General features: G+C 41.3%; 1 protein-coding gene across 1 annotated transcript in view; it reads right to left on the bottom strand.

Moving 5' to 3' along the window:
* Window positions 1-3551: 3551 nt before the first annotated feature.
* LOC121927768 (histidine--tRNA ligase, cytoplasmic-like) overlaps window positions 3552-23582 on the bottom strand; it is a 250341-nt gene continuing 230310 nt past the window's right edge. Inside the window, 12 exon segments of the mRNA XM_042461635.1 lie at window positions 3552-3664; window positions 4041-4187; window positions 4448-4555; window positions 8350-8592; window positions 8683-8810; window positions 9863-9956; window positions 10249-10347; window positions 10495-10602; window positions 11559-11684; window positions 13789-13883; window positions 19006-19083; window positions 19086-19124. Coding sequence (XP_042317569.1) covers window positions 3608-3664; window positions 4041-4187; window positions 4448-4555; window positions 8350-8592; window positions 8683-8810; window positions 9863-9956; window positions 10249-10347; window positions 10495-10602; window positions 11559-11684; window positions 13789-13883; window positions 19006-19083; window positions 19086-19124 — 1322 coding nt within the window. The 3' untranslated portion in view covers window positions 3552-3607.

Here is a 23582-nt window from a genome sequence, read left to right as displayed (position 1 = left end):
ATTTTGGCTGTCTGTAACAGGCCACAATGTCCTTAGAGGAAAAGTTTTGTTTAGTCTTTTTAAAATCCCCACAGAGGTGCACAACACTAACAGAAGATGCTGTGTCAGAATTGGACACAGAGAGACCAGCATTCAAATTCTCCTTGACAACTATGAAAATGTAAGAGGGAAGCCTAAAGTGCTTACACAGCTGTCATGCTTAGACCAGAAGACTGAACTAAGCTGATTATGCGTTTTATGACCATAAAAGTTTGACAGCTTATCCAGTCTAAACATGATGGTCATGCAGATCAGTCTGATTGGGCATGATCTGGTCATGTCCACAGAACACTGTAACAGCAAATGGGCTGGTATTGAACTTATTAGATGTCTTCAAGCTTTTAAGTAAAGAGCCTACTGGTTTTCTATTTGTTTTAATTTGGCCATACCCCAGTACTGCAGAGAAATGTATAGTGTTCAGAATTATGTAAATGCTAACATTGCATTAATTAAATTATAGATACAAAACTGCATGATTATTGTCAAAATGAAGAATATGTACCACAATGCCTCATTATTTCCTTTAAAAATGTAAATTACTTTTTTCAACATATGATGCATATTTTATTATATTCTCCATGACACACACACAGTCAGCCCTCTGTATTGGCGAGCGTTCAGTTCCAGATCCTCATAGATACCAAAAACATGGGACCTCAAGTCTCATTACCATCAAGGGACACTGACATGCGCATGGCTGGAGCGACACAGCTGCTTGATTGCACCGCCATTGATAATAGAGCAGAGTCATTTGTGGATGCTCTAATTCACAGATGACTAGTTTGCTGTTATGGAGGACTGACTGTACATACAAGCAACTATAAACATTACATGTACTATTTTGAACTTCCTATATTATCTATCCCAAAGAAATCAAACAGAACAGCTTGTCTAACAGAGCCATGTGATGCGTTTCATCAAATATTAGTATTTCTTCTTCTGAGGGAGCAGGTCTCCCTGAACCTAACAGAGGGAGAGGTATCCACCTTAACTGACTAAAGTCTAGTTTTCAAATTTCAGCATTAATTGTGGAACATAAAAAGTTGTGTGAAATCACTAGGGAAAATAACCTGATAGATAACTTGATGTGCTAATCAATTATCATATATACCTGATGCGAAGTTGACCTCATGTAGAAGTTAAGGATAAGTTTTGGGGCCAAAATTATGGTTTTTTAATACAACCTGTGGATAAGTCGAGGTTAAGATTTTGGGATATGTAGCAAAGGATGTAATGGATGAAGAAAAAGAAAATTATGCCAAAGCATGCCACTATTTTCCCACTTAAACATTCAGAAAGGCCATTGTGGCAGAGACAGTAGAGGTAGTCGGTGCTTTCTTTTAGGTTCTGCCAGGATGGACTAAGCTCTCACCTTTCGCCACTTCTGCTCAGAGAAGGGAATGACTCCTGTTTTGAAAAAAGGTAAGGTACAGTACTTACATTGAGCCAGGTTTTTTGGGTTGATTTTTGACTAAAATTTCTAGATTTATACATGAGTATATACAGTAGTTATTCTTACCTCTTGAGGTTCCAATACATTAATCCAAGTAATATTGATTTCATTTACAAACTTTACTTAAATAACTTTAAATAAAAAGGTATTATATATATTTTTCCAGCTGTATTCTTGAGTGATTTTAGCCTTGCCTTTGAGTAATCTCTGAGCCTCCAGCATGCACTGCCGTTATGAAGGCTTTGGGGTATCCACATCTGCTTCTGTCTTCTTCTCTTGGTGTGCCTGATAACTTGTTACAAATCTCTCTCTCTTCAGCAACCAACTTCTATAGATGCTGCTCCCAAATGATTGATTGACTATAAGGCAATCGGATTCCTAGTAGGCAAAATTCCATAACCCTACTGTCTTTCACCCAAAGGACCAATACATATCCATGGGATGTTCACACAATTCCAGTCAATTCCATATTTTTTTCCTCATTTACTTTTTTTTATCACAAGTTTAAAAAGTGACACTTATCATCTGTTTGTCATTCTCCACAGACAAATACAGTTATTCTATATTTACAGTCCTAATTGAAAAACAAAACATACAAATCCATTTATCCTTTGTCTAATATAAACAGTTTCTCCAGAATGTCTAAATACAATAAATGTAAGCAAAATATTAAGTGCAAAACCATCTGTGGTCAACCTGCAGTCCTGAATGTTTTAATCTATTCAGACCTTGAGCAACAGCAATGTGTAGTCTGCCTGCTTATGAAGGAAGGAAGGAAGGAAGGAAGGAAGGAAGGAGAAAATGAGTGGCAGAGAATGGCTCCACCAACTCCAACCCATTCCCACTACAATATGCAGCCTTCCTGAAGATTATGCCCTAGGGCCGTGTTTATGATGTGAGGGGCAGGCAATTATTGTTTTCCAATGAGCCAGGGACTGGCACTAAATTTGTGCCCATTGGGTACAACTGTTTCTTCTTCTCTTGGAAACTTGTCAGGGACCAGCAGTCAATGGCTCAATGGTCCAGGAAACATCACTTTGAGTAGGACTGTCCTAGAGCAATGATGGCGAACCTATGGCACGTGCCAGAGGTGGCACTCAGAGCCCTCTGTGGGCACACATGTTGTTGCCCTAGTACAGAGTTTACCAGGGTTTCTTACTAGAAAACCAGAGGGACGTGGTACTTTGCAATAAATAAGTGGGGTCTGGGTTGCAGTTTCACTCGGTCTGTAAAAGGTTCACCATCACTGTCTTAGAGTATGTGTCCCAAGGAGGAAGAAAACTCCCAGCACTGGTTAATAGCTACATTATCAGCAATGCCAAAGTTCACCCACTGGGGGGACTATTTCTCAGTTTCTGTGTTGCTGGTATGAGAATCCCTGCACATATACTTCCAAATGGCACATTCTTTTGCTCTTGTTATAGACTGCAGAAAGTCTGTGAACAGAGGAAAATGCTCAGTATAAGGTACTAGTGGTGTTGCTTTTTCTGTAGCTTCCAAAGGGAAAAAACAACCCACAATACTAAATAAATGTATACAGTACTAACCAAGCCATATATTAATTTGATAATTCAGATTCATCAGTAGTTTTAGCTAGTGGTGCCCCAGCCATCTAGATTTTTAGAAATATATTTTTCCCCACGATCTTTTATGGCTTTATACAGCTGGACTTTACTAAGGATGGATATTGCCATCCAGTGCAGAAAAACTCTGCTGAAATCAGCCTAGACAATATTTGTTTTATTTTTCGTTTTGAGTATCAGCATCTAAAGATGCATCCTGTGTAACTGGTATTGATGCTTTTTATTAGCCATTCCTCTGCTTTTAACAGCAGCTTGATAGGCAGTTTAAATTCTATCAGTTTCAGGGAAATAAAAAGCTGAGTCTCTCCCTGAGAGCAGATGCGGAATCTTTTCTGTTTTGTTTTGCTTCTCTAGATGGTTGATAGAAATATCTGTGAGTATACAAGTTGACCTAAAACAACTAAAAACTAGACAGTGTTGTTGTACGGCAGGCAATAGTTTTCCTCTGAACACCCCAACAGGCTGGAAAAAAAATCCATAAGGACAGCATGAAGCTGCCAATTTTTATTTTTTAAAAATTGAAATGAAGGGATCATTTCTCTAGTCTTCTCTTGATCTCCTCTATGAGCTTGTCTTTAGGAACAATGATCTGAAAAACAGATAAATAATCAAATTCAGGTAAGTTTCACAATAAAAAAAAATTAAACTTATATCTGGCATACAAGCTAGTATGGTGTATTGGTTTGAATGTTATGCTAGGAGTTTGAAGCCTTTTGGTCATGGACTCTGGGCAAGTTACACTCTCTCAGCCTCAGACCAAGGCAATGGCAAAGGAAAACCCCCTCTGAACAAATCTTGCCAAGAAAACCCCATGATAGGTTTGCCTTAGGTCACCATAAGTCAGAAATGGCAACAACAAATCTGACATGGGTTATATCCACAGAATTCCAGAGAAATATTATTTCAGATTGTTGGGTTTTAGTTTCAGATTCATTATTTTAGATAAACTCCTTTAAAATACTAACCTCTTTCCTGGTAGTAACATCCCGAAGTCTTACAACTCCATCATCCAGCTCCTGTTGTCCTGTGATGGCAACAAGTGGAATTCCTGTTTCTTCACAATATTGCAATTGGTTTAATAGTTTAGGATTTTTCTTATAAAACATCTCTGCCTAAAAATGTTCACAACAAATGGAAAGTGAAACATTCATACTGTGAATATGAGTCATCAACACTACACCATAGACTAAAACATTTAGTGAGATGTTTTCTACCAAATCAGAAATTGTCTCTGAGTTTCAGGTCTGCATGAGGCAGGTTGAAGGGCCTAGGTATTACCACAGAGTCTTTGCTAACAGTCTCCCCCTTTTTGTACTAAAAGAATGCTAATGTAGACGTACATAAGAGTATAATTTTGGCTTCTCTGTGTTACCTTGATGCCAGCATCCCATAGTTCAGAGATTAGCTTCATTCTTCTAGTAAGGAAGTTCTTCTGAGCAGCTGCCACTAACACTTGAGTTTCTGATGTGCGGATCTTCTCCTTTGACATTTCAGAGCAAAGAAATAAAACTCAGTATTAGCAATCAAGGTAAAAAAAAGGTAAAGGTAGTCCCTTAACATGAATGTCTAGTTGTAACTGATTGTAGGGGGGTGGTGCTCATCTCCATTACTAAGCCAAAGAGCCAGCATTGTCTGAGGACTGCTCTGGTGGTCATGTGGCCAGCATGACTGTACTGAATGCCATTACCTTCCCATTGAAGTGGTACCTATTTATCTACTTGCATTTGCATGCTTTTGAACTGCTAGGCTAGCAGAAGTTAAACTAGTGACAGGAGCTCAACCCATTATGCAGCACTCGGGCCTCGAACTGCTAACCTTCTGATTTTACAATCATCAGAATTGCCATTTTAATAACTAAGTCACTGCATAATAAGCAATCAAACAACAGCTTAACTAGGTTTAATTACGATTAGGGAAAAAATCTTCCATTACAACTACTAACTCTTGCTTGAGTCAATTCTGCAAATTTTTCTGACTACGGTATAGTTAAAATAAGCTTGTCAATTTACAGAAATTTGGATTGCAATCCAATACACAATACTTGGAAATAATGTAGTGAGACTTGCTTCTCAGTTAACAAGGACTGTATTCATGTACCCATTTTCCCAGGGCATTTTCCTGTCTGAGGCACAGCAACTGCATCCCCATATCACCCAAGTAAAGGTGATTAATACTCAAGGCCAGCCAAATTTTTCTGGTACAAGAGTTAGAAAGTCATACAAACACGTCTCTTCATCCCTGGTTGCAAAGGTACAACAAGGTAACTAACAATTACATCTCTTTATATAATACTGAAGACCTGTTGCCTGTGGGGGCTGCTGCTCTCTGCGGTTTTTCTGCTGTTTAAACCAACTATGCCAGATCCATTGGTGGGCTTCTGATGGTGAAATCCAGCAGAACAAGAAGAAGAGAGTTCTTCACCCAATGCAATCCTTCTGGTGCACCCATAAAATTGCTCTGGAGGGCTGGGAAATCCTCCAAAGCTAATTTTTGCATATTCAAGGGGAAGGGGGGGGGATAGAAGTTTTGCCAGTGCAATTTAGGATTTTATCCACTGTGTTCTGATGACCATTTCTTAACTTGCTTCCCACTAGTACTGAGAGAAAGAGCCAGTTCAGCCACATACTGCTGGATGGAAGGGATTTCTCATCTTCACTACATTTAAGCAGGAAATATGGTGCTTCTTTCACAGCAGTAAGAGGATAAATTTTTTCACTGCAAGCTGGAAAAAGACTTTAAGCATCAAAATACCAGAATAACTTTCCCCTACCAGACAGACTGTGTTTCTCACAGTTTGTATTAAAAACACAGTCTCACATGATGTCAGTTCCATACAAATTCCTTGCATAGTTAAGGTGGCAAGTCCAACAAAATGCTTCTTCAGTCATAGTGTATAATTTATTAAGTTTTTGGATGTATGTATTATAATGCTCTCTGGAAAGTTCCAAATGAACAGAAGGCCAGTGTTTTAAACACAGGTTAATTTTAAAAAATAGTTTAAATGGTGAACAAATTTTCGGGGTTATAAAAACAAACAAACCTTAATTGGCCTGAATAAAATAAAAAGGAAAGGGAGGAGTTGCTGATGGGCAGAGTAGAAAAGACAGTGTTTGTAGTTTCTAATAGTTCTTAAAAATGGAATAGGCAGACCATTTGCATGACTTGGTTAAGAAAAAAATAAGTTGCATCAAAAACTCCATGGACATAGAAACATAATAATTTAATATGCGTTTTTTAACCTGAAATGACACCTCTCTAGGAACGTCTAGGTCTTCCAGCACAGCTGTATGGTCAACATTCACCAGAAGATGTCTACTGAATTGTTCTGGAGGATTTACAAATGCCTAGAGCAGTATTCTCTCTAGGAATCTCTAGGTCCTCCAGCACAGCCTTTGGGGAAGATTGGCCACAGAGCCACACTGGAGGACCTAGACTAGTGGTGACAAACCTATGGCATGTGTGCCAGAAGTGGCACTCAGAGCCTTCTTTGTGGGCACACATGCTGTTACTCCAGCACAGAGTTTGCCAGAGTTCATTACTAGAAAGCCAGAGGGACGTGGCACTTTGCAATAAATAAGTGGGGTTTGGGTTGCAGTTTGGGCACTCAGTCTGCAAAAGGTTCACCATCACTGACCTAGACATTCCTAGAGAGAACATATAAATCACATCTGCAAATAATTAAATCCACAAAACTCAAAGCCACAAATGTGGAGGGCCAACTATAGATCTTTTCCATTATGCCTAACGCAACCCTTCACTCCCACTCCACGTCCTCTGTTTTGTTCAATATTTGTCCACTATGGTTACTTGGCGGGTAATGGTCCAAGACAACTTCCAGCATTTTCCCTAATAAAGTTTAGTTTCACCACTAATTTTAAGAAGTTAGCCATCCATTTAAAATTGGAATTCCCAAATATTAAGTGATAAAGACTGCAGAAGACTGTATTAGAGCTAAGATTCTTAAGCCTAAATATTGTAAAAGGCACCAGATCCCCATCGGACCCTGGAAGCTTTGGTTAATACTTGGATGGGAGACCACCAACAAATACCAGGTGTATTTGAGAGGAACGAACTGTCAAAACTATCTCTGAATATTCCTTGCCTAAGAAAACACTATGAAATTAATGGGGCTGACATAAGTTGACAGGCGACTTGCATGCACACACGCACACACATACAGATCAGTACATCAAAAAGAAAAAGCCATCTAGTGAGCAAGTACATTGTTATAATTAAGAACATGAACCAAATCACCAAGGCCAAGTATTATGTCAGCCATTAAATCATTGGATGGCCTCAGGCAAGCCACTAGTTCTGATCCTCATTACAACTGTAATGTGAGGGGTAATTACAGAGACTACTAGGATAGGCAGGCAATTATTCAGCATAAAAGATGCAACAACTGTCTCAGGCATTATCCAAATCCTGTTTCAGAAATGTTCTTCCCCATATGATCTTAGTGGAGTTTCTCCTATCTCTGAATACAGTTTTAACCAACCAGCAGTGATTTGGTTTTACAAATTGAAGGACATTTGTGGAAAAATAAGCCATCAGTTATTCTTCTGATTTTGGGGTGCCTATCTGCTTGCTTTATTAAAAAGCTGAATTATGAATCATTGTACAGCTATTGCATCAGCAAAGGTCCCTCGATTATAAAACACAAAACCTAATAGCACATAATCTCTACTAGAAAGAGGCAATCAAATGGGCAGAACAGAATCATTTTGCACCCCTTTCTCTGGCAGCCAATTAAATTAATATAATAAAATTAGATGCCTCCTAAACATTATCACAATAGAAGATTCTTTAAAACAGAAAATGAAACACTTTATTATGACATTGTCAAACACCTGCTAATACACACATATTCATTTTGTCCCTAATTAGATTTTGACAAAGTTCCCTCAGATAAACTTCCACAATTAAATGCTATTCTCTGGTTGACAGACTGTGTCGACTTACCACAGAAGGTTCATTTCTCTCTGAGCACAGCTGTTACCATCCCTCCCTGCTGAAATATAGTTTCCATGTGTATTGCATTAAAACTTCATGAAAGGAAGGAGTACTGAGAATTACAGCCAATCAAATAAAACAGGGCTGGAGAGCCTTTGGACCTCCTGAAGTCATAAAGTTATTGCTCCCTTTTGATTTCACCATTGTTCGGGCCAGTGGGGTTCTCAATGTCTGCATATGTAGTATACTAACTGCTATATACAACTTGAATTATATCATCCTCGGAATACTCTCTGAGTACATGTTAAGAACAGACCTTACCTCAGTATTTTGTTCTATGATAGCGAAGATCCTTTCGACACCAATGCTGACTCCTACACAGGGTACTTTTTGTCCCTTTGGATCAAATGATGCTACAAGTCCATCATAGCGCCCACCTGCAGCCACACTGCCCACACGAAGAGATTCTTTTAAGCGACCATCTTGTTGGTGCAGCAAGACTGCCTCATAGATCACTCCACAATAATAGTCTAGACCACGAGCCAAACTCAGGTCCAAGGAAATCTGAGGAAATACCAGGGATCCTATTAGTAAACAAAAACTAGAAATCTCCCCCGATTACTCAGACAGACCTAATTAAACACCCCAACTCACCTTATCTATGATGCCAAACAGAGTAAGGTATTCAAATAGCAATTTCATGTCCTCTAGCCCTTCCATGGCCAGCCTGCTGTCAGCCAGTTTAGGATCATGGAGCAGCTTCTCAATCAGACACAGCCCCCCTGCAAAAAATAAATATTTAGGGTGGAAGGTACATGGATAGTAATGCAGTTCCTAGTCCTTGCTCCATCTACCTCAATCCAACTCACAACTACTATTCCGTATATGAGCCTGCACATGTCTTGAGATCTTCTGTGGAGGCCCTTCTTTTTGTCCCACCATCTTCACAGGCACATCTGGCGGGAACATGGAAGAAAGCTTTTTCATGGCAGCTTCCAGGCTCTGAAACTCCCTTCCTAGAAAGCTAGATTAGCCTTACTATCCTTTAATTTCAGCAGGCCTTTGAGAGCTGACTGTTCAGAGAGAAAGGGCCTTTCATATGTTTTGTTGCTGATACCGTATATACTCAGCGATAAGTTGACCTCATGTATAAGTTGTGAGTAGGTTTTAGGGCCAAAATTATGGATTTTGTTGTGATCCGTGGATAAGTCGGGGGTGAAACATAGGGGCATGTAAAAAAGGATATAAAGGATGATGAAAAGGAAAATAATGCCAAAGAACTGAGAAAATTCTGGCAGGCATAGCTGTTTGTGCTCATTCTAAACACTGGATAGATGAGAGAGTAGAGGGGATCCATGCTTCTTTTTGGTGCTCTCTGGAGGGACTAAGCTCTCGCCTTTTACCACTCTATTTAGAGAAAGGGGTTGGCTCCTCTCTCTCTCCACACACACACACACACACACACAAGTTAAAGTACAGTACTTACATTGACCCATCGATAAGTCGACCCAGGTTTTTTGGGTCAATTTTCTAACTAAAATTTCTAGACTTAATACATGAGTATATACAGTAGTTTAATTATACAAGTACTGTATTTAGATTTTTTAATGATGTAAATTTTTGGCTGAATTCGTTTAAATTTTTGTAAGCTGCTTTGAGTCCTGGACTGAGAAAAAGGCGAAAATATTGTTATTATTGTTATTAGAAACACTTGGCCAGGTCATAAGAAATACCAGCTGGTGACCCGTAAGGAACTTGGAATTTCAGCCAAACTGGTTGTCTTAGCTGAGGAAATAAATACTGAAATGTACATTGTGCCTGCATTGAAACTCACCATTGAGCTGAACATATTCACCAATATGATCAACAGTCTCAGGAGAAATCCCCTTCTCCTTGACCATCTCATTTTTTACTTCTTCCCATGTCATCTGTGAAAAAGACTGGAGTTAGTTCAGCATATTCTCGGTACAGAAGCAATTAATGTTCTGACTAATGGTCAAATCTACTGCAATGCACATTAGCAAAAGACCACTAAAACAGGATACAGGTAACAAAACTACTACCTGAGGAAGACACAGAATATGTCAATTTGTTAAGGCCCAGGAAGGGTAATTATCCTCCTTATTTAGTATATACTCTATTTAATCATAGCTGGACTATGTCATAACATAGTTCAGACCCAACACATCAGACTAATATGACTGTATTTTTATTATTTACCTTGCCCAATTTGTCAAGGGTGGAGCAAACACTCTCAAATTTGGTTTTAGAAACACCACATACTGAAAAGATCCCATTCAAAATACGTCTGTGATTGACCTAGTGAAAAAGGAAAAAGTGCTAAACAGAAATCAAACAGAGGTTCCAAAATGAATGTACTCATTACTACCCCTTCCTTCAGTCCATATCTATTTCTCAGAGTAAACAGCATGTAGAACAGTCAATTCTGGTAACGCACTCTCTTACTCTGATAAGGAAATCTCCAATCTGTAGGCTGCTTAGGATCTCATGCATGACCTTCAGACACTCTGCATCAGGAATCATGGGATCATACTGGCCAGCAATGTCAAAGTCCTGGAGCAAAAAAGGTAGTTGTTAAAACCCACAAAGCAAAAGCAGATGGGTAATTGTAACAGTGAGAAATAGGGAACAAACAAATCTCATCTCCCTGAAGTGTGAAGAGAGGTAAATCATAGCATTCCCCTTAGACATTTCAAATACAGAACCCTCTGCTCCCCACAATCCACCCAAGGTTCTAAGGTTAAAGAGTTGTACAACACACTCTCTCTGTCTCTCCCCATGGAAGATGAGCAGTTTACAAATTCCATATTCATGGGAGTTAGGAGTACAAGACTCCGATGAAAGTGGGAAAACTGAGTATTTCTAGCCCCTTCCCCCAGGATACGGCTTGGGACAGGAGATGGGGCACCGCTGCCATGGTCGCCAGAAGGCTGGCTCCAGCCCCTGACCCAGGATCCTCAACCTCCCCACCTTCCTGACCTCTCTCCCACAGCCAGGCACATATGAAGGCGCTGGGCGCAACAGAGGGAAGGACCATGGGAAGGACGGTGAGGTAAGCTGTGGGGAGGCCTCAAGGGGCACATGGCAAACAGAGCCTCTTCCCTCCTTCCTCTGCCAGGCATTTCCTCTGCCTATACCTCTGAGCCAGCTGCTAGCAGGGAGGGACAAGGGCTGGATAGACAGGCAGAGAGTGGCAGAAGTATGGGCAGTGCACAGACAGATGCACAAATGCCTAGAAAGCTGGTTGTCTAGTAGGCGACTGGGTTGAGGGCTCACCTGGCAGGAGGGTGGCAGCCAGGAGAAGGCAAAGGCTTGCTGGGGGCATCATTCAGCAGGATGTCATTCACCGATAACATTAGAAGCAATGGATGGCCCTTAGGGACATGTCCTGTATTCTCTGTCCACCCACCCACCAGTCTATTAATTTGCTCTCTATTCTCAGGCAAACCCATGAATAGTAAAATCTGCAAAAGTTAAACCTGCAAAGATAGAGGGCTGACAGTACTTACACACTGGTAGAACTCTCTGTAACGCCCCCTGGCTATAGTTGGGCTGTCACGTCTGTACACTTTGCCAATCTGGTAACGCTTAAAATGGGTGATTTTGTTCATAGCCAAATAACGAGCAAATGGCACCTGGAAAATCTTTTGTTAAGAAAAATCACTGACAGCTCAAAGTGTGATAACAATCTTATTCTCTCAGAATTCTAAAGATTTGTGTCAAGTCTACTTCATGAATAGTTGGTTCCAGCACTTCATGTGCTATTAATGTTAAACCAAGTTTTGCATACAGTTACAGCCATATCCTCTGCTTGGCTGTGTAAGAACCTTCCAGAAAAAATGAACAGCAACAAGTGTCTATTTCATTCTATTCTTTTCTAGCTACCTATAACACACACACACACACACTCTCTCTCTCTCTCTCTCTCTCACACACACACACACACACTACTGCCAGCTTGGGAATTCTGAACTTCGTTGCATGTGACATTTTTAGGAATTTCACTGAGCTGATGGTAAAGGATATATAGAGAAATAGACATACTCAGAAAGAAGAACTCAATTCTTCAACCTTCTATTTTTTTAAACAAGATTTATTGCAATATATGACTTGCCCATCCATGCTCTTAGTGCCACTAGGATGCTCGAGGACAGCACACTACAACTTACCTTGAAAATAGAAACAAAGTTAATTTTTAAAAAAACCACAACAGCAGCAGAGTGAAATACTAACACCCCCCCCCCAAAAAAAAAGGTTTAGCAGCTCAGACAGACAAGGGTAAAAACCTAAAGCATATAAGGTCAAAGCACGTTTAGTCTCTCTTGGTGGACACCAAAACAGCAGACAGAACAACAAAGGCAGTATGTCAAGGATGTGGGAGTCCTAGGTAGAAGCCATATGCAATCCCCTCTACCCCAAGATCGACCCCCTAACCCTAGCACCTCCTCTGAGAAGAGAAAACCAACTGACCATCATTAGCAGCTCATTAGAAATAAGCAAAGTCTCCTGCTTCTCTCTGTCTAGTTCCCCAGTGCACTGGGTTTTCATAAAAGTTTCCCTTTATATTCCAAATGAGACTTCAAAAAGTCAAAATGGAGCTAAGGATGGGGATTTTAGATGGTGAATCATGGCTAAGAAGGCAAGGCAAACCCTCGGCAATCAAAGAGTCAGGCTTTTAAGAACTCTCCACTGTAGCCACGTTGTCAAGTCATTCTACCATAGAGGTGTTGCTCATTACCATTACTAAGCCAAAGAGCCAGTGGCTGTCAGAGACTGCTCTGTGATTATGTGGCCAGCATGATTGCACAGAACATGTTTACCCTCCCACCAAAGTGGTACCTACTTGCATTTGCAGACCTACTTGCATTTGCATGCTTTTGAACTGCTAGGCTGACAGAAGCTGGGACTAGTGATGGGAACTCCCTCGTCATACGGCACCTGGGCCTCAAACTGCCATCCTGCCAATCTTGCAATCTACAGAGTCAGTGTCTTATCACTGAGCCACTGCATCCCAATAATAAATGTAGGAGGGCCATTTTCAAGGAATAGTGTATGGTGGCTCTTTCAGATGTTTCCACAGGAGAAGACATTAACTAAAGCAGGGGTGGAGGATCTCCAGTCTACCAGGCATCTCCCTCGCGCCTGTTCCATTTGCCACAAGCTCTCTTTTCTGTGCTGCTTTTTAGGTTTCCAGGTTGCCAATAGATACTTTAAAAAGCTTAATTTGCATGAAAAGGATATTGAGGAAACCTTGCTGGGAAGGAAGGCATCACCTCAGCAATTTTTGAATCAGGACAGAGCTACAGCTCTCCTGATGCTGCTGGGATACAAGTCCCCAGGCCTTGCCAGCATACCAAGCAATGAGAAATGCTGAGTGTTTCAGCTGAATGACATCTAGGGGACCTGCACGATGTCTAGGCTATAAACCTTCAAAATCAACACCAGCCATTTGAATTGTGGCCAAACATACTGCTAACACTGTAATTTTGAGACCTTATTCTATGCCCTCTAACCAAAAACTACTAAAAATGAAACTCACTTTTGTACCACTTGTATTTTTTAACTGATCTTCAGTGGCAAAGTGTCACATATTAGCCAACTATAGGTATGAATGAAATAGGATTTGGAATAGCCCTGTCCTTGGGAGGGATGCAGCTTAGATTCAAATTCCACATCCTATCCCAGAGATCACACCAATGAAACCAGATTTTCTATGAGGTAAAACATTTGGTAGGATACAGTCAAGTCATACCGAAGAGAGAGCAGTTCTCCTCCCTGATCTTTCAGATCATAGACAAGCTTTGAATCTTCCCGTAGTTCTCCAATAAGATTTCCTTTGAAGAAGATGAAAATAAGAAAGATAACTATTTCATCATATAGGATCTCTGATTAAATTGTAAAGCATGTGCATACAACATATTTCTGACAAAGGTTTTTCTGTCTAGACAGACATAGAATGTCTGAGAAAACTAAAATAATCTAGCCACAATAATGCATGCTTTAGCCCAGGATGGGCAATCGAGCCTCTGATGTTTTGGACTGCAATTTCCATCATGCCACTGGCTAGGGGCTGATAGGAGCTGGAGTTCCACATCCTGGAGAGCCACATGTTCCTCACCCCTGCTTTCATCACATCTAGACTAGATGACAGAGAGCTGCCTTTGAAGAGTCTTAACAACAGCATTACAAGACTATGGCAAGATCACTGTCTGGAATGGACCAAAGATAACAAGAATGCCTCTTCTCAAATAACCACACTGCCTCCAGTGGATTTCCAGACCTAATTGAAAGTGCTTGGTGCTCCCCTCTAAAGCCCTAAAAGGCCTGGTTTTAGTTAGTTACGGTAATGAGCACCTTGTCCCATAGGAATCTACAGTACTTGGCTGTAAAGTTTTGGCTCTCCAATGTCAAAAATACACCTGATATAAGACCTTAATTTAAAATAGTACTGATATATTTAATATATATCATAATATATTATTTAATGATATTATATTTTACTGATTTTAATGACAACAAAAGCATTATCCCTGACTCAGCAGCACTTCAGCAGCATTACCCCCATCAATAACCCTATGTGTATAAAAGAGCTTGGACACAACTAGTTAATTAACTTGTTAACTACTAACTTCATTTTTGGGGGGGGGGCAAAGTAGCTTAACAACTAGATTGCCTGATGGACAAAAGTTAATCTCATGGCGTTTTAATGAGTTACTTGATTTGGAACATTAGAATTCATAAAGTGGATGGGCCTTCTGACAGATCCAGAAAAAACAGGATAGCCTGAAGAAAAAGAAGGATAGGATTAGTAGAAATGCACATAGGTCCTTGTTGCTAGGCATGCTACTCAACTTGCTGTAACATTGCTGTCTTAAACACTAGAAGAAGAGAGTGCTGTAAACCCAGTAAAAAATTCTGGGCAAAATATAAAGAGAAGGGAAAAGAAATGGCTGGGGAAGGAGGAGTCCTGGTAGAATAAAATGTGCCGCAGGACTGATTTGTTGCTTGGCCCTAGATCAGCCATGATTCTTACAGAATGTCAGGCGCTTTAGGCCTGAAAGGTAGATGTCCTCAATTTCTCCTCTCTTGGTTTTACTCACACTTCTCCCCTCCCTTCTGTTTTCTACTCATGCTCTGATTCAGTGGGTTACAGCCTTGGGGAGATTTGATGAGCTGACATTATAACTGGTTTCAAAAGATACATTAGATAAACCCATGACTTTGCTATGTCTACTCAGAAGAAAAACAGCTGGACCCTTCATAATCCTTCAGCATGTTTATTATTACTCATACAGTGCTAGGGGCTTTGATAATGGGAAAGATATCCTTACCCTTTCTTTGTTCCTCTGTTGACTTCGCAGTCCGCAAACCCCTATTCTATTTCTGAACAGTGCTTGTTCAAAAAATACTACTCAGAAGTAGGCCGGTTACAGACAGCCAAAATAAAGCTGCTTCGAGTCACAGTGGAGGTATGGTGTTTCAATGATGCATGCGTCCAAAGAGCCAGAAGTCCGCACCAAAGCCACACTCCACCCTAAGGACGGGAGTGCAGCTTTGGTGTGGCTTCTGGATCTTAGGACGCATGCACATTCAAACACCATACCTCCACGTGTGACTCGAAGCAGCTTTATTTTGGCTGTCGGTAACAGGCCATTGATTCATCCTATGGAACCCTAGGATTTATAGTTTGTTGTGGCAGGAGAGCTCCTCTCTCTCTCTCTCTGAGCTCTGAGAAGGTTAAATAGCTCACAAAACTACAAATTCCAGAATTCTATAGCATTCAGTCATGGCAGTTAAAGTGATGTCGAACTGCATTATTTCTTCAGTGCCTATTAGACAAGCAACTCCAAGGGTTGAGGACTGCACAAGCTTCTGTAAGACTTGGGAGGGCTGCCCTGGTTTTCCCAGGCTAAAACGATGGGGAAGGGAAGATCATTATCCCACCCACTAGGAGGTGGGGGGCATTTTTATGTCGACAGTTTGTACATTTTCCCAATTTTTTAAGAGGAGGGCTGGGGGAATTGGAGCCTCAAAAATAACTTTGGGGGCACATGTGGCCCATAGGCCACACTTCTTCCACTTTGATTTCTATACTTGCCTACTGTTTTTTCTTCTAGAAGAAAGCAATCAGTGGCAGAGTTAGGGCCCTAGACCACAACAAAATGGCCCATTTACCCAATATATCTAGGAGCTGAATGTGTGGAGTCTCCTTCCTTAGAGTCTTAAACAGAGACTGATTGGCCATCTGTTGGGGATGCTTGTGATTGAGAGTTCCTGCATGGCGGGGGTTGGACTGGATGACCCTTGCGGTCCTCTTCCAACCAATGATTCTATGCTTCTAAAGGAAACAGGAAGACTGAAGTTAATGTTATCAGTGCTTGGTATCCAGGGTTCCATCAGGCCATGTGCCCTTGATTTCACAGAAGTAAAGCCAAGTTCCATTCCACCCCCATAAAAATCTTAATGAGTCAACTAAACTATAAAGTGATAGTATGGCTAAAGCTAGAGGAAGAAGGAAAAGGTTACAAAACCTATGCTTTCATTCCCCATAAATGAGCATGCCTGTACTGACAAGTGCTGTAAGCATTTGAACTATCCTGAAAGCTCTAACTTAATGTGAAAAAACGCTTTACCAGGAAAGGCCCAGTTCTGCATTAGGACTAATTCGATTAGTAAAGGCAGAAGATCCGAACCAAGCTTGATTAAGTTTTAATCATTCTACTTAACGTGTTAAAGGTGTATGTGCAAGCTAGTTTGGTGTAATGTTGAGCAGTGGACTAGGACTCTAGAGACCAGGTTCGAATCCTGGCACAGCCAGGGAAACCCGCTGGGTGACCTTGGGCATCACACTCCTCAGGATCAGGGGATGGTAATGGCAAACCACTCTGAAGAAATGGGCCAAGAAAACTGCATGATAGGTTTGCTTTGGGCCACCATAAATTCGAATTGACTTGAAGCAAACAACAACAAAGTTAACACATTAAAGTGTATGGTGAAAATCAGAACTTGCAAAGTCAATTGTATTGATTAGTTTATATATTAATTTCTATTCTGCCTTTTCCCCAGATTGAAATCAAAGTGACTTACAACATTTAAAAAAATTAAAGCCAGGTTAAACATTATTAAACCAGTGCCTGTGGGCAGCCATTTAGAAGGCCCTCTCCTATGCTGCCACCGTGTACCTGTGAAGAAGTGGGACAGAGAGAAGGGCTTCACTCAGCGATCTCAGAGCATGGGTTGGTTCTAAGGGAGAGGGAGAATACGTTCTTCAAATAACCTGGCCCTTAGCCATGAGTGCTTTAAGGTTGTTAAGACCAGGACTTTGAATTGTGCTCGGAATGGCACAGCCAGTGGAACTGTTGCAACAGTTATACTGCTGGTCCTGTGCTAGAATCCGTTAGTAGTCTAGCTGCAGCTCTGCACCAGCTGAAGTTCTGAACACTTTGCAAAGGCAACCCCACAAAGAGTGGTGTACGTAATCCACCAGGATGTAACTAAGGATGTGCCACTGGTGAACTCTCAAGGAATGGGGCAGCTAGCGTACAAACTTTAAATGTGCAAATGGGATTCCAGGCTCAGAGCTGAATCCAGAAGCACACACAAGTTGCAGAGCTTGATCTTCAAGGGAAGTTAACCACCTCCAGCACAGGCTGAATTGCTATTCTCTGACTGACGAGGAACACCACTGACTTGTCTAAATAAGTTTCAATTTGTTTGCCTTCATCCAATCCATTACTGATGACAGACGCTGGTTAGGACCAAAACAGCCCCCCTGGCTTGGGATGGAAAGGAATAATAGAGTTCGGTGTCATCTGCATACTGGTGGCACCAAATCCCAAACCCGAACAATCTCTCCGAGCAGTTTCACAAATGTTTAAATAGCATGAGGGTGAAGCAGAACCCTGAGGGACCACTACAGGCAAGACCAGGCACTGAACAGGAATCCTCCAGCACCATCTCGTTGGTTTGTCCCTTCAGGAAAGAATGAAGCCACTGCATAACAAGGCCTCCAGGTCCCATCCTAGCCAGGCATCCAGAAGAATACCACAGTAGATGATATCAAACACAGTTGAGAAGCCCAGCAGAACCAACAACTCACTCCCCCTGTCTAGCGCCCGGCAAAGAGCACCAATAAGCCAAATCTGTCCCATAACCTGGCCTGAAATCAGATTGAAATGAGTCTGAATAATCAATTCATCCAGAAGCCCCTGGAGCTGAGGGATCACCACAAGCCTTGCCTAAAAATGGAATGTTAGAAACTAGCCAATAATTATCATGGTGGGATGCAGGGGTGGGGATCTGGTTTTGAAAATCAATTTGTTGAGGTGAAAGCTTTGCCTTGGTCCATTAACATTGAGGTGGTATGTAAAATGTTGACTTTAGTGTCCAAATCCTCCACACAGTGGAGTAAACTACTAAAAGTGTTCAAAGGAGTTCAATGCAGGTTCCCACAACTACCATAACACAACAGAAACCAGAAAACAAAATCAACAAAAATTAAAGGAAGAAATTTAAGGGACTCACAATGTTCCCTCAGCATCATACAAAAGACTCAACAAACTTAATATTCAGCAGGCAAAGGGATCTTGTAGCACCTTTGAGACTGAGAGAAAATAGTTGTAACATAAGCTTTCGCAGACGTGGTCTGCTTCCTCAGATGTATCTGAGGATTGCTTCTAGTCTACTTCCTAAGATGCGTCTGCTTTTCTATGCATCTGAGGAAGTAGACAAAAGGGAATACTATAACAAGTCCAATGAGGGCAACTTGACAACTTACTTCCCTTCAGAGTTCGGTCCTGGATACAGTAGGCTGCTTTGGTCTTTTTGAAAGCAATGAAAGTGAAGCAGCTTTGTGTACAATTTCAATTTTCAGAGAAAGAGGCTAGAGATCAAGCTCTTTTCGGATAAAAGGGCCATAGCACTTCCAAAACCAGAAATAACACCAACTCACCTCACCTTCCGCTCAAACACAGGCGTGTTCTATTGCCACGGCTCCATGGCGCTTGAAGCAGCTGATTATGGTAGTGAAGATATTTCACGGATGGCCATCTGCTTTGGATTAAAATCCCTGGTGCCTAAAAGTCCAGCCAAGAAAAGATGGGGGTTTAGAAAGATGTTTTTTTATAAAAGAAGTGCTTGATAAAAACTACACAGCGTGAAACAGTAACAGCAGCCAACAGCTGAAGGCTTCCAGATGCTTCAATTGTTTAATACTAAGCATTTGGTTATGTGCCAAAAATTTTCTAACAAAGCAAGAACTGCTAAAATAATAGAAAATGATTGGAAGAGAGAGGAAAATTGAAAAAGCAGTAGATTAAGCTAATGGGAGAATAAGGCTGAATATTTACAGGATCATCTGAAGGATGATGGTGCAGCTTGTTCCATTGAAGTGAGGACCAGAGCCAGGCAATGCTTGAAGGGACTCTGGGAGAGGAAACAGAACACAGATGGTGATTACTTGGGTTTTTGAGAATTATGTTTCCACTTCCCCCAGCAGCTCTCAGCTGTGGCGATGACTGATTTACCACATCTTCAGCCACTGAAAACAGTAAAGCAAATCTGATAAAAAGAATCTTGTGGGCTTTAAAGATCAATGCATTTCATAGCACAAACATTTAAATTCCTTCTGACTTCACTGTCCTACAGTGCATCTCAGCCATGTATACTAAATACACTTGAAATTCTGGAAAACATGCAAGGAGGAACTTTCAGCAAATTCAAACAAAAACCACCATTTAGGTGAGACCTTTATTGGCAAATGCACATATACTTGTTGCAAGCTTCGAAACACCACTCACTTCTTCATCAGGCACAACGTTACAAACCAAACAGGAGAAAAATCCATTTTCTCGGTGGTAAAATGCAGATTTTTCCCCAATGGGAAAATCCATGTCTACAAAGCGGCCTGTCATGAAGAAGTCAGTGGAGCTTCGAAAGCTTGCAGCAAGTATATGGTGCATTTCGTTTGGTCAATAAAGGTATCATTGGCCCCATACAGACAGACCAAAATAAAGCTGCTTCGTGTCACTTTGGAGGTATGTTGTTTAAATGATGCACGCTTCCTAGGAGTCCGGAAGCTGTGTCAAAGCGTGTCATCAGCCCTTAGGACTGGAGTGGCTTTGGTGCAGCTTCTGGACTCTTAGGACGACATCATCATTGAAACAGCATACCTCACAGTGACCTGAAGCAGCTTTATTTGCTGTCTGTATGGGGCCGTTATTTGGTAGATTTTTTGCTTGAATTTGCTGAATGGCCAACACGGCTACCCCTGCAGTTTTTCTGGATTGTAGCTGCAACAGGGGAACCCTGAGAGAGAGCAGTGGACTGGACTTTCAACCAAAGTAAAACAATTTTCTTCTTCTTAAATGTGGACTTTTAGGAGTTTCACCTCTACACCCACCAAGGATTCCAGATGGAAAAATATGGGAGGCTCTGAGAAATCCATTGCCTTCTGCCTACAACGAGGCCAATGGCCTCACAGGAATGGAAACAGATGTGGATTGCAAGAGAGAGAAACCTTGTTGAGATGCAAATGAACTGTACACCTGGACTTTGAAAATCTCCCACATGGCCAGAAGGAGGAGAGACCACCTGCAAAAGTGCACCCCCATATCATCTTAATGAAGGGTAGAAACACAGAATGCATGCAACATCTCTAATTTTTCTCCCTTTGGGTTCTAACATCTTGCCTAATGAAGAAGCCAGTGGAGTTTGAAAGCTTGCAACAAGTACATTGTGCATTTTGGTTGGCAATAAAAGTATCACTACCTGGAATTCTGGATAACTCTCATGTCTTTGGTGAAGTGGGGAACATCACTTATGGGTTTTGTGGATTTTTTGGGCTCTGTGGCCATGTTCTAGAAGAGTTTATCCGAGTTTCACCAGCATCTGTGGCTGGCATCTTCACTAATGGTTACACAATGTTGTTAGGCTTTAAGGTGACCAGAACTGTTTGTGTTTTGTTGTAAAGACTAACATGAATACCACATTGGAAATTAAATGAATACTTCTGCTTTTTTTAATGCCCGCAATTAGTTTAGGACAGGTTCAGTCAATAAACAGTGAATAAGAGTGCCGAGGCAACAGCCAGAACTGTAAGGACATAGAATTAGACTCAAGAATGTCTAAAATTTAATATACTCAAGGTGGCAAGGCCCTGCCCATCCCTAACATCCCAAGCACAATAGGAGGTTAATTTGGCTTTTATTATGTAGCTCCAGTAATGTTGCTAGGCAGTCTAAACCCAAAGCACAAAACCTTAAGAGTTGTAGGAAGGAGAATAAAATTGTGGTAAATGACAACACACCTGGCTTGGTAGATGACTGGAAAGTTTCCTTTGAATCAGAACTGTATGGCACAAGCTGCTCCTATACGAAGCCTTTGTGAACAAGAGGCTTATCCAATGCATGGTGGGGAGTTTCAACACTAGCATCAGCACCTAATGGTTGCTTACGGCAGGTCTACAAGTCTTCACAGCACCATGTCAGAGGAACTCCGCGTTCTGGTCAGTGAAGGATGCATCTGTGATGTATGCAGAATAAATCACGAGGAACAGAGGAAAAAAGGAAGACAAAGTTGAATGAAACTCTTTGCAGGGACGTCACTCAGATGATTGCTTAGTTTCACATAATAATAAAATAATAAAACTTTATTTATGTCCTGCTTCTCTGTCAGTGACAATCGAGGCGAACACTGACTGCATTGCTCACAAAACGAGGCGGAAGCTGCCTTTACAAGGCAAACACTGTCCACTACGCCTATGGATAACGGAGTGCACGTTAATACTTAACCGATTAGTATTAATTTTTAAGATATTGTTAAGAGATGCGCAATATCTAAATAGAAATAGAAATCCTTAAGTTACGGAACCACAGAACGGCAAGTTGGAAGCCATACTTTCCCTGCTTTGTTGGTTAAAATTTTCCACTGTATTTTTTAGTATTTAGTTTAGTTAGGTCTGTAATTGCTGTGATTGTTACCCCTCAATGTTTTTGGTTTAAAAAGAGAAATATTAGAATGTCATGTATTTGTTTTGTATTATTGTTTCTGGTAAGTTATTGCTTGTAGCCAATAATATCGACCACAAGATGACCAGACGTCCTCTTTTTCCAGGGCGGTCCTAATTTCAGCCTTCTGTCTGGGGAGGAATCGCAAATGTTCTTCAAATCTGAGCAGATAGGAAACGTAAATTACATTAGAGTATTTTTAATCTTTTATTTGGTAAGTCCTACATTATGGTGCCTTGTCCACCTTTACGACTAGGACATCCAGTCACCCTAGGTTTGATGCAGCTCTGATGCCAGAACAAACACACTTCCCAGAATTCCATAGCATGGAAGGTGGAATCAAACCGAGATTGTTTCTGCAATGAGTATGCAGCAAGGCTACTGGGTTTTTACTGGAGGTCCAAGACACACTGCAGAAACATCCAGTTTGAGACTGCTTTAACTGCCCTGACTGAGTGCTAGGGAATCCTGGAATTGCAATTTATTGGTGTACCAGAGCTCTCTCTGACAGGGAAGGCTCAATGTCTCACAAACAACAGTTCCCAGGATTCCCTAGCATTGAGCCAGGGCAGTTAAGTCCAAAACACAGAACAAATCCAGACTGAGACTGCTTTGACTCCCTGGCTCAATGCTAGGGAATCTGGGAACATTGTGAGACATTGATGTTTCTCTAGCAGAGAGCTCTGGTGCCACATAAACTACAATTCCCAGAATTCCCTAGCACTGAGCCAGGGCAGTTAAGCAGTCTCAAACTGGATTGCTTTCTGCAGTTTTTTTTGGACCATAGACAAAGCTCGGAGCCAGGAATAAGCTCCACCTCCCATGCAGCCAGAGAGCTTCTGCAGGAACCATAGAGTAACCACCCTTTAGAGAAGACTCTCTGCCTAGAGAGGACGCAGCCAGTCAATCCTCCACCGGAAGTGCGCCCTCTGACTCAAAGACATAAAATATTGTAGAGCGCAACTCCTTTCTCTGCTGCTGGAGCTTCCGAGTTACTTTGATGATGCATTCTCTTTGAGCAAAATGTCTGGCAGAATCCAAACGTTGATGGTAGACCAGTTAAGGAGCAGTTGCCAAGCATCAAGCTTCTTCCTTGGGGAAATAAAGGACTCCATACTCCTTTAGTGCTAAGCCAGCCTTGTATTGGTCCTAGATCTTCCTTAGCAATTGTTCCAAATCCATGATGTGTTCATTTAAAATGGGACTGCAAGACACACTATATGATTACTGTATCATGTAGAGAGATCTTGTAGCAACCTTTGAGACTAACTGAAAGGAAGAAAAAGTTGGCTTCTTCTTCAGTTGGTTCAAAGGTGTCACAACAGTGGTTCCCAAACTCAGGACTTTGGACCCAACTCCCAGAAGCTCTGCGAGCTTGGCCAACAGCAGGAATTCTGGGAGCTGAAGTCCTTTTTAAGGGGGGTTAGATATAGATTGTACAGACGATGTAGTAGTGTATATTGACTGTCTTTTAATGTTGTAAGCCACTTTGATTGTTTTGTGATAGCAGAAAAGTGGGAGTATAAT

This window comes from Sceloporus undulatus, chromosome 4 (assembly GCF_019175285.1).
Source record: "Sceloporus undulatus isolate JIND9_A2432 ecotype Alabama chromosome 4, SceUnd_v1.1, whole genome shotgun sequence".
NCBI classification, from domain to species: Eukaryota; Metazoa; Chordata; class Lepidosauria; order Squamata; family Phrynosomatidae; genus Sceloporus; species Sceloporus undulatus.
This window is presented reverse-complemented; position numbering and strand designations above follow the sequence as displayed.